Source organism: Sinohyriopsis cumingii, chromosome 3, assembly GCF_028554795.1.
Source record: "Sinohyriopsis cumingii isolate HCF-2022 chromosome 3, ASM2855479v2, whole genome shotgun sequence".
Lineage (NCBI taxonomy): Eukaryota > Metazoa > Mollusca > Bivalvia > Unionida > Unionidae > Sinohyriopsis > Sinohyriopsis cumingii.
This window is the reverse complement of record NC_142963.1, coordinates 126,952,267-126,966,749: the sequence shown is the minus strand read 5'-3', so window position 1 is coordinate 126,966,749 and position 14,483 is coordinate 126,952,267. Positions and strand designations below refer to the sequence as shown.

Below are 14,483 nucleotides of genomic sequence, written 5' to 3'. Positions count from 1 at the left end.
GATGGTTAATTTAACACTTATATTAGCATTGGAAGTAAATTTAAAAACTTAGCACCTGGTGGTTGAGAGGGGGGTAATGGGTAAGAGTTCTTGCCCATTTTCTTTATAAGAGCGAAAAGACTAATTTTCATCTTTTTTAGTAGGGCCGGATTCGGAAGGTAACAGACTTGTATCTCCAATGTTAATGTGATCAGATTTTGGAGGTAGCAGGTTTATATTACTAACTTTAATGTGATCAGGGAACATATCTGAGGAGAAAAAGAATTTCTTTAAAGATAGGTTGATATACAAATTGTGTTTATGCATATTGTTGTATGGTAGCATATGAAGCCTTCCTTTAAACCATGCAGATATTTTGTCCCTGTAGACTTACATGTACTCACAGGTTGAAATATTTAGTTAGACAAACTCTTCTTGATATTTAGAAAACTCTTTATCAGAATAAATGCAATCAATGCATAGAACATGGATTTCAGTGTTCTTTTCATGAACAATATCTGCACTGCATAGTTACACGCGATTCTGTCATTAACACCTCATTTCTTTTATCTAGGACTTTGTATTGTGCCAAGGGAAATTATGAGTTTGGCATTTCACGTGTGATCAAAAGTTTAGAGCCATACACCAAGAAGCTGGGTACTGACACGTGGTATTATGCCAAGCGATGTTTCCTGTCCCTGATAGAGAATATGGCCAAACACATGATCATGATGAGAGACTCTGTTGTCCAGGAATGCATCCAGTTTCTGGAATGTTGTGAATGTAGGTCCAGACCCATTATCTTGGAACCCTTTGAAGTACAGAACTCAAGCTCAGATTGCCCCCAAAAAGACGATGGATTGCATCTAGGTTATTTAAATAGCATCCAGACCTGGTTTAAGAATATCCCTAAACTTTTATGATTCTAACTTTATTTTAATGAAACTTATGTCCCGTCAAAAATGTCAAACTTTGAGCTTGAGTTTCTTACCCCGGGTTTTGAGAATAAGGGAAAAAATACCATAAATGAAAATTGCTTAGCCTCATTAAATTTTTGTGGATTTTAAATTAGAGTATGTTAGCAACATAAACTTTTAGTGAGTTGGCAATGATCAAGTACAGGTAGTACTGTATAAACACATACAAAATTAAATGTGGTAGCTTTATTCCAGAATAAAGGAATTCTCAAACTGAATATGATTGTGCATTGTGGCCAGATGTGAGAAATGTTTAAATAAACTGATAAATATAAAATCAATTGGCAGAAATTCACTTTAAACAACACATATAGGTTCATCTTTCTAAAGTTATTTTAATACTGCATGAATAAAAAGGTGGCTTGTACAAATTTAATCCTGGATAAATATATACTTTTATCATGTAAATTTAATTTGAATACAATTTTAGTTCAAATATATTACCCTTTAGTAGATGTTTATGCAACCTAATATTTTGTATTGTAATTTATAATATGCAGACTCCAGAAATGTTATTTGCTGCAGTGTGCAGAGGTTGGGCAACATCATCAATGTCTGACAATTTGCTGACACTAATAACATTTGTTTTCTGTAATTAAATATGTCAATTAGTAGATATTCTACTTGACATACTGCTATCTTGATTTACAACTGAAAGGAAAACAAAACTAATTTCTGTTTTTCATTATGTTATTGTTTCCACATACCAACTTAATGTAGGTCAACAAAAAAATAAACATTTAAGTTCAGTAAATTGAAATGACATAACATGCAAATTTATATGAATTTTCATTAGTCACTTCTTTCTTGTAATACATTTTGTACATGGTCACATGTATGATTCAGACATTTTATGAGAGTCTTTGCATAGAAACAGCTTTTGATTTGAAAATGCACTTTTTATAAGCTAAAATGCTCTTTAATTCCATTCAGTAATGGTCATGTGTGAAACTTGAAAAAAATGAATTTAATTCTGGAAAACACCTATAACTTTTTTTTAAAAGCATGGAAACCTTGGTTGCAGAAACGTGACTCTGCTCATTGAATCTGGGAAGATTATTCTATACTGTTAACTGCCTAGTTACATTGGCATAAAGGGTAATGCAAGGGCAGATAAAGCAGCTAAAGATGCCCTAGAGTCACCATTCCCCATTGGAGGATACCACCTAATTCAGATAGTACATAAATCACTATGTTTGTCATACTGGGCGGAATATTTGGAATGAAAACCCCACAAATTTCAGAACATCAGCCCACTATGATACACTTGCATGACTCATGCATACCTCAGTGGTGAACCACGACCAGAGCACACACCATGCCGTTGTAACACATTCTTGTTGAGTTGTTGAGTTCCACCCCATGAGACACAAATATTTTGACATGAAGAAACTATATGCTTATGTACCACCTGAAAAAATCTTGAATTTTTTAAGGGAATGTGGTTTATACAAAAAAAAATGGCCATATTTAGGGATTTTACATTTATATTGTATACATTTTACATACTTTAAAGATCTTTACATTTTAACTTGGTGTACTTTATGTTTACATTTATATGGATGGGTTTATCTTCCTAAATTTTTGTGTAATCAATTTTTACATTTTTCTAATTTTACCTTTGGTTGGCACCATAATAGCCACTGTTGTGCTGAGGTACCATGAAATGCTACATACATGTATGTACAGTTGTTTAAAAGGATCTATATTTAATCTGTGAGAAAATCATTCTACTTAATCATTTCATTTCTTTGTAGTGTATGGACGCGACGTTAAAGCTGTGATTGAGCAGCCTCTGGAAGCTGAGCCAATGCACCCGGGGAAGAACACCGTTACCTTTGAAGCCAGACTGCTGAAAAATCTTTTACTGCAGCTGATGTAGATCTGTACTATTTATAGAAGTGCTTGCACAGCCATTCTTTATTATTTAATTTGCAGCTAAAAGTTACAGATGATGACACATGTAAATCAAATGTTAACCATTATCTTTGTTCTTGCTTGAAAATTGGCTGTTAATTGTTTGCATCATTGAATGGCCTGATTCTTTGTTGTAGTAATAAGGGATATGGAGCACTGCAAGTAATTGGTAGATCAAAATGTCAAAGGTTAGGGTCATGTGAGTGACATTTTTTAGAGGCAAGATAGAACATTGGTAAATTCTTGTTTTTTTTAAAGTGGTAGCTTCCAGAAACTTTAAAATCTGTCCAATTTACACATGTATGTCATATTGAGAAATGATGAACACAAACATAAAATTTTTCAGTTCAAACTAAAGCAATTAAAACAAATTTAACTCTTGAAATTGAACATCTGTTGTACCAGAAATTTGATGTGCCAAGATTATACAGTGAAACCAGTCAGTAGTGGCCACCCATGGAGAAAAAAATGGGCCTTTGCATACAGATGACCACTATATGCAGGTTCACCCTTTATATTTGGCTTTTGAACAGACATCATGCACTGTATAACATTATTGTTAGTATTGTTATTATTATTACTTATATTCTTATTCTTTTTCTTATTATTATCAGATTTCATTAAGTGCATTATTTAACAAATTCATTAAATACATGTTCATGTTGTTCTCTTCCAGAGTTCTACACAGGACTACTGTAACTTGATCATTTTATAATCTATAAATTAAATCATATTTGATGAAGAAGAAAAAAAACCAAAATCCTACTGATCTTAGATTGTATGGTGGAGTATAACAAATTGTCAATTTCACTACTACTTTACAGCTTACATATGATTGTGGAACAGAGGACAGACTCATTGCTTGGACAATTTGGATAGCTAGGCTGTTCACACTAAAACAATATCTGGATTAATCAGTTGCTTAGCTCACTGAGATCATAGGTGTTGGCTTATGTGTGAGGCCTGTGATGAATGGAAATGAAAAGAAGTGTAATGTTACAAATGTTATTAACACAAGCCTTCCTTTAAAGACAACTTTGAAAATAGTAATCAGTGTTTCCCTTGACCCTCATTTACACTTCAGAGACCCCCAATTTTTTTAATCTGACCCTCAGTTTTGATACCAAAGTTTTTTTTATTACTCAGTTTGACCCCCAGTTTTGACCCCAATGCAATTTTTGACTCAGTCTTGCACCCCTAGGGGATACACTGAGTGAAAACCTCTGACCCTAATGAAATGGGATGAATTTGTATCTCATAGAATAACCATTATCATCACATATATTGTTAACCAAGAGGCTGTTTTTTTTTTTAAATATTTGAATACCCGTTAGTCATAAAGAAGCAAATCTAATTTTTGCTGCGAGTATACAGCTTTTTTTCCACCATCCAGCTAAGGACTTGCTTCGACCAGGTAATCACTATACGAAGGTGGCCATCCAGGTGATTGCTGTATGAAGGTGGTCATTAGACAGGTTTGACAGTTTGGAAATTGAAAAGACCATTCCCTTGGAAATATACAGATGTTAAAAATGCTAGATCTTTATTTAAATATATTAATAAAGTTTTCTGTACTTGATGATTGATTGTTTACTCATGATTTTGGATGGATCTTTATCCAGACTCATCTGTTGATATGGACCTTAGCAAGACAGTTTGATAATCCAGGTAATTGATCATGATATAAATAATACAGCTAGGAGTCAATTAGACTCTTCAATTGGTCTGCACAAGTGTAAAGTCCCCATGATTGTTGTACAAATAATATATCCAGGAGACAATCAGACTCTTCATTGGTCTGTACAAGTGAAAAGGCCAGCTGATTGTTGTACAAATAATGGGTATTTCATTTTACAAACTGCATTGCTCTTGAAAACAAAATCTTCAGGTTTAAAATGATATATTTCTGAAAAGTACTTGACATTTCGAGTATTAATCAATTGTTTGCCTTTAGTTATTTTTTACTTGTTACATTACTTCTGGAAAAAGCATTGCTAACAAGGTCTTACAACTTAGCAATGGCCCCTCATAGCGAAAAAAAAAAAAGTTTCTAAACTGCAATAAAATAAGCCCAGTGTGTATAAATTATATGATGAGACATGTAAAATAAAAGAAAAAAACAAACAAGATACTCTCAACTTCTGTATGTTTCTATCTTTAATTGTAACAAGTTGGTATGATACAGTATTATAATACATCTAATAACATGCATGTATGTATAAATATTTCTAATATGAGGAGACAAACTGTCAAGATAAATAATAACACCTATAGTTTACAAGATGTGCCAGGTACCATATTCACCATAGAAAACGAATCTCACTGCATGCAGAAAAGTACACAGACCTCTACAGGCTGGTGTTTTGGATGCCCAGGCAATCAGGGTTTATGCTATAGTTCCTTGATTGAAGACCTGCAGTATTTAAGCAAAAATAACTGGAGATAGTGACACATAAACTTGTTAAAGTTTTTAAAAAATTCCTTTTATAATTTCTGGGTAGGTAAAAGTTGTTTTTTTTTTTTGTGGACAAAAATGATGTTTTCAACTGAAAATTGAAATACTGCTTCTGCATAGGCAGAAATTCAGACTGGTTTGAAGTTGAATTTCCAAGCAATACAAATCATTAATTAGTTTCCATATACCAGTCTACTTTTCTGCCATTTCAGTGTTTACTGAACACTAGAACTTCTACTGTAAAAATCTAAATCTATAAAGAAATTTTTTAATGACTTTATATTATAACTCAGTGGTTATGAAGGCTATAAAAAATCTCAAAAGATGTGTCCTATTTCTCATTATCTTGTGTAAAAATTGTTAAAATGGTAATATATGCTGCAGGTTTACAATGAAGCAAACTTTTTTCTTTTTCACCATTCAGTCATAATGCATTTGTAAGAGATGAACCCCTACAGAACCAACTGCAATTTATGCGTCAACTACACTTGTAGTAGTTCTCTGGTACAAGATGTGCACAAAACTACAATGTTTTGTTCTCAGTCTTTGGAAGGGTATATTCTGATTTCACGTACATGTACACTGTGACTGTAAGACATGAACCATATCAGATAAAATTTTACACCAAACTCAAAAACAGATCTGTGGTTTCGTATTTGATAAACATCATTTATTTTCATTTATCATATAACCTGAAATATATACATTACAAAGAATTAATATAAATTTTAAATAAATGTTTCTGATTGAATCCATTGTGACTTTTGAGAAATACATGCAATGAATGTTATGTATTGAAATGAATAAATATAAAAGCACCAATAACAAAATCTGGTTGATTGGTTATCTAAATAAATAATTTGTTGAATGGTTATCAAAATGGCTGTCAGGGTACTTTCCTATATGACTGGCAGTAGGTACAACAACAAATACATGTATTTGTCTTCTTTCAGGAAATACAAACAAAACCTGAACCTTGAGTGAAATGCATCATCCTCACGTTTCCATTATCTCTTCTCCCCAAACCTCTGTTCAAATTCTATGACTACCTGTGAATTCACTGCAACATGAGGAGAAATTGCATGGCAATATACATAAAAACACACTAACAAGGTTGATTATTTTAAAATCAGGAAAGCAAATATAAAAAAAGAGAAAATTAAAACGGTCTAGTTTGAATTGGCACTTCTGAGAATTTGTAAAGGTAGCTTAACTCTTTTTTTTAAACAATAGCACTAATTTTAACAAAACGTCCCCCAAAAAAACAACCCAGGGCCTAGTCTAGCTCTAAATTCATAAAACACAGGGCTTATTCTAGCCCTAAATTAAAAAAGCTTCACATTTCACTTCTAATGGCGACATGTTTTGTTCCCTTTCTATTTATCACTTCTGAGTATTCAAAAATGAAAAAGCATGCAGAATTTAAGTTTTAATGAGCTTCCTACAACATGGGTCGTCTAATTTTATGCGGAATTTTTCAAACTCCTTTTGGGAGAAAGACTAACCATTGATGAAATTTGGCCCCCCACTCCAATGATATGTTTCAGTGTCATTCTTTGTCTGATGTTAAACACAATATAGTAACATATCATGGCATATGGAATAGCAAACTGCCATTATGATCTTGTTTGAAATAATTTCATCATCAGCAAACAAGTTGAATTCCATAACCAGCATTAATTTGGAAGCGGGAAGTCTTGGAAACTAATTAAATGAAATCTAGGAACATTCTCAAGCTTTTACAAAACATCCATTTTTATGTTTATAGATATAACATGAACTTTTCTCTCCGACAGAACCTTGTTCTCCCATCGGGTGAATAAAATACAATGCAGATTCAATATCCTTATTACTAGTCTTCTTGCAGTGTCATTTCATTTTATAAGTAGTTGCTGCTCAATTTAACTCGTATATATCGTATATACTCATACGTTGGATCCAACTTCACAAACCCATATCTAATATTACATTATGTGCCTGCAGATTTGGGTCTATGAAGTTTTGTTAGCCTTAATCAGTAGAACGAAAAAAAAAAACCCCATCTGATTCTGAGCTTTCAATGCATTATGTGATGGCAGATCAGGATCTATGTTGTTTTCAGTTGGACTTGTATGAGAATATAGATGATATAAAGAAATATGATATACAAAACAACAATAAAAATATATGCAAGTATGTATGCAATATATCAAATCTGTGTCAGTGCGCAATATGAAACATTTTAGTAGTACATATTCATTTTATTAATGTATTGAGTTAGTCTGAAGCACTTTTAGATAAAGATATTAACAGTATTTTAAAAAATCTGACTGGAGATATTGCTTTGTGCAGTTATCAAGCAGAAACTAGTATATACTTGACAACAAAATACATAAATATAATAAATTACTTTAAGTCCTTGAATAAAGAAGCTTTTTTGCTTCAAGTATTTAAGTATTTTTTAAAAATGCATGTCTTTTAATAAACTTCTCAAGTTCTTTTCCTCACAAAATGCAATGTTCCATCTTGTAGAACCAAAAGTTTTCAAATTACTTGTGACTGGTTCAGAAATGAACAAAATACACATGTATAAAAATACTGTGTTGTATATAACACATGCCCACAATATGAACTTGGCCCTGACATCACATAATTAACTGGCATATAGATCCTTACTGTTCATTCTATCTACCCTTTCAAATTAGCAGCACAGAACCTGATCTGCAAGCATATTAAGCAGCAGCAGATCTGGGTCTATCTGTATGTAGTTGGGTAGGTGCAATACATAGGAAAATATGGTACAGCATTCCCTAATTCAAATTCAAAACTCATAACAAATAACAGACATAACTTTGAACATGTTGCACCTCGTTTTGAAATTAATAGGAATCTAATATTGTCAAGGACAAAATCTGTACTGGTACAAGGATCCAGTATTGTCGAGGACAAAATCTGTACTGGTACAATAATCTAATATTGTCAAGGACAAAATCTGTACTGGTACAATAATAAAATACTGTCAAGGACAAAATCTGTACTGGTACAATAATCTAATATTATCGAGGACAAAATCTGTACTGGTACAATAATCTAATATTGTCGAGGACAAAATCTGTACTGGTACAATAATCTAATATTGTCGAGGACAAAATCCGTACTGGTACAATAATCTAATATTGTCGAGGACAAAATCTGCACTGGTACAAGAATCTAATATTGTCGAGGACAAAATCTGCATTGGTACAAGAATCTAATATTGTCGAGGACAAAATATGCATTGGTACAATAATCTAATATTGTCGAGGACAAATTCTGTACTGGTACAATAATCTAATATTATCGAGGACAAATTCTGTATTGGTACAATAATCTAATATTGTCAAGGACAAAATCTGTACTGGTATAATAATCTAATATTGTTGAGGACAAAATCTGTACTAGTACAAGGATCCAGTATTGTCGAGGACAAAATCTGTACTGGTACAATAATCTAATATTGTCAAGGACAAAATCTGTACTGGTACAATAATCTAATATTGTCAAGGAAAAAATCTGTACTGGTACAATAATCTAATATTGTCAAGGACAAAATCTGTACTGGTACAATAATCTAATATTGTCGAGGACAAAATCTGTACTGGTACAATAATCTAATATTGTCGAGAACAAAATCTGTACTGGTACAATAATCTAATATTGTCGAGGACAAAATCTGTACTGGTACAATAATCTAATATTGTCGAGGACAAAATCTGCATTGGTACAATAATCTAATATTGTCAAGGACAAAATCTGTACTGGTACAAGAATCTAATATTGTCGAGGACAAAATCTGTACTGGTACAATAATCTAATATTGTCGAGAACAAAATCTGTACTGGTACAATAATCTAATATTGTCGAGGACAAAATCTGTACTGGTACAATAATCTAATATTGTCGAGGACAAAATCTGTACTGGTACAAGAATCTAATGTTGTCAAGGACAAACTCTGTATTGGTACAAACAAAAAGTCTGAGAGGTATTTTAAGTAACAGCACCAACTGAACACAAAAGACAAACATGAGATCCATGTGTGCCTGAGATCACTCACCTAGCAGATATCTGCCAACCAGCCAAATGCTAGAATGGCTGGCCTATAAATCTTATTTTAGTAGGCTTTTTCTGCAACTTGGTTGATTACATTTGTTTAGCAAAGCAATTGTTTCAAGGTTTCTCAGTGTTTTTCCATCTTCATTAATACTGTTAACTAGCTGACTCCAGATACAAAAATAGCAGTTGATCTTGCCCCACCCCTACCCTAGCCCCACATTATTCTGAGTTTTTGGGAGCATTTTTTTTTTCATTATCCCAAAGTTTTGGGACATGATAAAAGCTAAGAAACTTGGGACGGTGGTGGTGGTGTCTGAAAACATGGGGTAAAGACTATTTATAAAACAGAGAGTTATGAAAACGTGGAGGGTGTACATGCATGTCATATTAAAGAAAAACAATGCAGCCTTGAAAATTCATGCTGAGCCACTCTGAGGACCCCAGTGACAAAAGTTCATATAATCCGTTGTAGGGCAACTTCACAAAAAATCTTGTGAAATAATCCACCGGAAAAGTAAAATACTTCCTTTATTCTGTCATGTGATATCTTTTCTACCTTTGATTTTTATGTAAAATATATTCAACATTTCTTGTCAGTAAAGTAGAATTCTCATTATCTAAAGAGACCTATCTTTTACTCTCGTCATTTTCATCTATTTAAATCTGGCATTTACACACCATTATTTAAAATGATGCTCTTGTCAAGCAGGAGAAGTAATTTTGTGTAAAATAATTTAAAGTGAGGACTTTTCTTTTAACTGTCAACAGAGCATACCTGTACACATCATAATTTAAACTTATTTCAAAACCAACATTGTTTTCATTCCAGTTTAAGATTTTACAGAATATTAGAACTAATTAAGAATTGCATGAAAATTAATAATTATTCGAGAAACAATTAATGGTCCTTCATTTTTGAGCTCAACAAACGAAAGTTACGAAATAGTACTACAAGTACATGGGAAGGACTGAAATAACTGTTTTCATTTCAATAAAACGTGCATACAATCCACATTTTTCACTATTCTTTGTTTATATGTAAAACAGACTGTTTCCCTTTGTCCAGCATGCCAGTACTTTAACATGTATACTACATAGATTTGGTAATGTTTTTTTTAGAGAAGATAAATCCTTTGGTAACAGAAAATGATGCCCATACAAGATTATAGAAAAGAACCCAGATTCACGTGCTGAAGAGAATTAAGCTGTGGCAGTAAAATTGTATTTCAATGCAGAAGACTGCATCATATTTTAATTCTATGATGATTTAATTATTTCTTTTAGACATTGTTAAACTTGAAGTTTTTATGACTGTCTTACTTTTTAAAAAAGGTTAAATTATTGGAATTGCAAATTTAATTGAAGGTTAAGTACATTTTCCCCAAGAACACACCAAAGAAGTCTGACTTGGGATGGCCAGGGAAGGTAATAAACCCATGACCTTTGGCTTGAGTCCAACACTATCAACTGAACTACCAGGGTTCAAAACTGAAGGTATAATTTATCATAATTATGTGTAACAATTCAACATAAAGGTTGTTGATTGATTAAATTCTGAATTGTGTCTTACTGGGGAATATAACTAGTATAAAATCAGTGGTTGGCATCAAGTTTTCAGGACATTCTTGTCATGGAATTTCACTATTCATCCTCTTAATGACTTTGGGAGACTGCCCATCAGAAGACAAATAATGTAATTCCTGGTCTAATCAACGTCTATCTTTTTAGCCACGTGGAAATGCAAAACACTAGCGGTATCCCTATAAAATGTATTCAGATCACCAATCTGATTAAAACGGATATAAATAATAAATTTGGAGATTTAGATTTTTATCTTTTTGCTTCCAATACATACACTTATATTCTTATACAGTTTCTTACTCAGTCGCATAAACAAATTTATTCCACATACATTCAGATCAATTTATAATATCAAAAATGCTTTGACTTCACAGATTTGTATCACAAACATACGAGCATCAAACTCTAATGTCAAGTAAGCATTAAATTGACCTCCTATGATCAAGCAGATCAAAGTCATCTCCCTTACTTTTCCACTTCCTGGGCACAGAAATTTGGCACAAAATGGATGAAAAACATTTTGCAATTCAGCAGTATCATTGAAATATAATCTTAAACTTTACTACTGAAACTGGCTCTGTATCCCACTCAAGCAACTTCTATGTGCATTTAACTCAATTGTTCCAATTTTCTGATGATCATTCAAATTGTTTTGGCCCCAAGTAGTAAAAGATATGCATAGTATTTTAAATTTGTATAGCTCGAGTAACATGACCTGTCAGTGGGACCTTTCATTAACACTGTTACTAGGGCTTATTCCACTTGAGAAAAGGGTATATCAGTATAACTGATGTGAATGTGATAATTTTTTTAAACCACCTAAGAGAGATGCACACACTGTAATACCCTTTTTTTTATCGACTTGGGGCCCTTATGAAGATTCTAATTAAAAGTTTAACCATCACCATTCTGGTCATCCTACAGAATGATTTTGATGCATGTAAGATCCCACTTTAGCAACTTCAGAATGAACCGACAGCAAATCCTTCACCCACCAAACATATATTGCTGTTCATGCAGAATCCTAAGAACTTCAAGGACTGGTCAAGAGCTATATCTGATTTGATTCCTAAGATGCCGCAGGAATATTACATCAAGAGAACTACTTTTCAATATTCATGAAAGTTCTTCTTTCACAGAGCCACAGATGCCTGCCACATAGTGTGGCTTGAAGAATGCTTTGTAACAACATCAGTTACAAGGTAAATTATTAAGCACAATAGATCTTTTAATTTCAAAGAAGTTTCCAAATTTGGTTTTTTGAAATACTCTTTCTGGCACTAGCTGTTCTGATTCTGGCCCTGGACTCTAAATATGCTGGTATTTTCCTGGACACTAGATATGATGGTATTATCCTGGACTCTGGATACGCTGATATTATCCTGGACTCTGGATACACTGGCATTTTCCTGAACTCAGCATAAACTGGCATTGTCATGGACTCTGGATACAATGCTGTTTTCCTGGACTCGGAATTTCCTGGCATTGTAACCAAATGGTTAATCAGCTGCAGTACATTCTGGCAATATGCAGATTAATTTTCATACAATGGTGTTTTTCTCCTTCATGCATGGATAGCTAATGAAAAACTGTTTATATTTCTTGGAAGTACATTCTACCAAACTATAGAAAATCTCTACCTAGTGTTCTTCCTTATTGGTTCTGAACATAATCCACTTCATACTGGAGAAGATTTTACAATCAAGTGTAGCGAGATATAATGCTGCATATTGTGAACACTGTGGTTCACTTGCACACTACTTTTATAATAAATTTCCTTTTGGGTAATAACAGTACTGATAGTTCTTGGGTTATTGAAGATTGAGAATAGACTGCAACAAAATGGCACTGACCCAAATAATCCAAAGTTTTTACAACTGATTTCTTTATTCCTACAATTTTATACACACATATATATGGCTTCTGATGCGTATCTTATTAATGCAAACTGTGTGATCATTTACTTAGTGGAAGAAACCAAATTACTTTTTGAAAGGGGCCACCAGCAAGGGAAGGATTTGAGAGATGCTTCCTGCATCCTTAATGCTCTTTGCTCTAATTTGATTCGAGTGTTGATACAGCTAATGGCAGTCGAACATTCTCAGATTTCTTGTGATAAAATGCAAACAAGGTAGTAAATCTCGGCAAATCTTCAGCAGCAAAGAGTTGTGATTAATACTCCCTGCTACGAATTAAAGAAGACCTTGTGATAGTGAGGCCATTTTTAACTCCACATTCAGAAAAGCATTAGGCATAACCCTTAAACACCCTGCTGAGATGAAGAGAAATAAAAGATCCCTTTGAAATCTGTTTACTGGCTTATTTATCAGTGATTTCAAATTCTAACATAGCATCCTCCAATTCTTCTGTTAGTCCTTGCAGCATGTTATCTATCTCACTGAGAACATCTCCTGATTTTGTAGTCCTTGATTGATCCTGTCTGCAAGTAGAAAGAAGAATTTTTGATAAAGTTGCATGGAATTTGTGATTCTGCACACAAAAAAAGCAAGAGACCCAAGTGAGCCTAATATCCTGCACTTGGCATCTATTCTAAGAGGCAGATTTAGAAGTAATACTGAAGGTAACAAGTTAAAAGACACCCATATCAGGATAATTTCCTGCTATTTTGTTGAATCTGGTGGTATTTGTTTTTTTTAGCTGTATTTCTGCCTGGAGTAGCTTAAGCTGAATCAGATACTGTCATTTTTCATGAATGACAACTATTCATACAGAGACTCTGCCTACCTTATATACTCATTTATAAGTCATATCAAACACAAACAACAAAGATCCTAAATTGCCATAGAATAATGCACCTGCAGATCAGGGTCTATGCTGTTTGTTCTACTGATTACTCCAAAATAAACTGCACAGACCCTGATCTGCAGGCGCATTATGCGATAGCAAATCTGGGTCTGTGCAGTTTGCATTTGGACTTAACTTGTACGAGAGTACAGATGGTACCAAATTTAGTCTGATTTGGAAGGGCAGTTTTAGTTTTGTACAGAAAGTTTATTCCAAGAAGTTTTTTTTTCTTAAGATATATATATATATATGTTAGTAGCAATAGCTGTACATGAAGATAAATATCATTTGTACATTTTTCACCTGGTTGCTTTGCAAGCCACAGTTGCCAAATGATAAATGCAATAATAGTTTGTAAAGGAAGTTGTAAAGGTCTTCATGCCAAAACAATTTCTGTAAACTTTTGTGAAATTCTATTGGGTAGTTGATGTGGGTGTGAAGTTGTAATTTGACGGTTTGTCTATTTTAGTAAAGGTGACCATGTTTAACATATTTAAAGGTGACTGACATTATTTTGTATGAACATAAAGGCACTGATGTCATATATGCTTCCTGTAAATGTGGCAAAATTCTGTTTAGCAATTTTTGATAGGTCATTTAAAAGGTTTCATATATTTAGTAATGGTTGCCATTTTGATCATAGATTGACATTATTTACATAAATCTGAAAGGTTTTCTTGCCTGCTGTCAAAGTTCT

At 33.2% G+C, this 14,483-nt stretch overlaps 2 protein-coding genes across 5 annotated transcripts in view; one reads left to right on the top strand and one right to left on the bottom strand.

Annotated features, from left to right (window-relative positions):
• LOC149803804 (intraflagellar transport protein 70A-like) overlaps nucleotides 1-4,452 on the top strand; it is a 59,082-nt gene extending 54,630 nt beyond the window's left edge. Inside the window, exons 15-16 of the mRNA XM_089953615.1 lie at nucleotides 554-762; nucleotides 2,714-4,452. Of these exons, the coding sequence (XP_089809741.1) occupies nucleotides 554-762; nucleotides 2,714-2,838 (334 nt within the window). The 3' untranslated portion in view covers nucleotides 2,839-4,452. The remainder of the gene's footprint in view (nucleotides 1-553; nucleotides 763-2,713) is intronic.
• Nucleotides 4,453-5,012: 560 nt separating this feature from the next.
• The window catches only part of LOC149803803 (uncharacterized), a 363,874-nt gene continuing 354,403 nt past the window's right edge, over nucleotides 5,013-14,483 (bottom strand). For all 4 annotated transcript variants that reach the window (XM_089953611.1, XM_089953612.1, XM_089953613.1 and 1 more), the window contains one exon: nucleotides 5,013-13,421. In XM_089953611.1, the coding sequence (XP_089809737.1) occupies nucleotides 13,301-13,421 (121 nt within the window). In that variant the 3' untranslated portion in view covers nucleotides 5,013-13,300. The remainder of the gene's footprint in view (nucleotides 13,422-14,483) is intronic.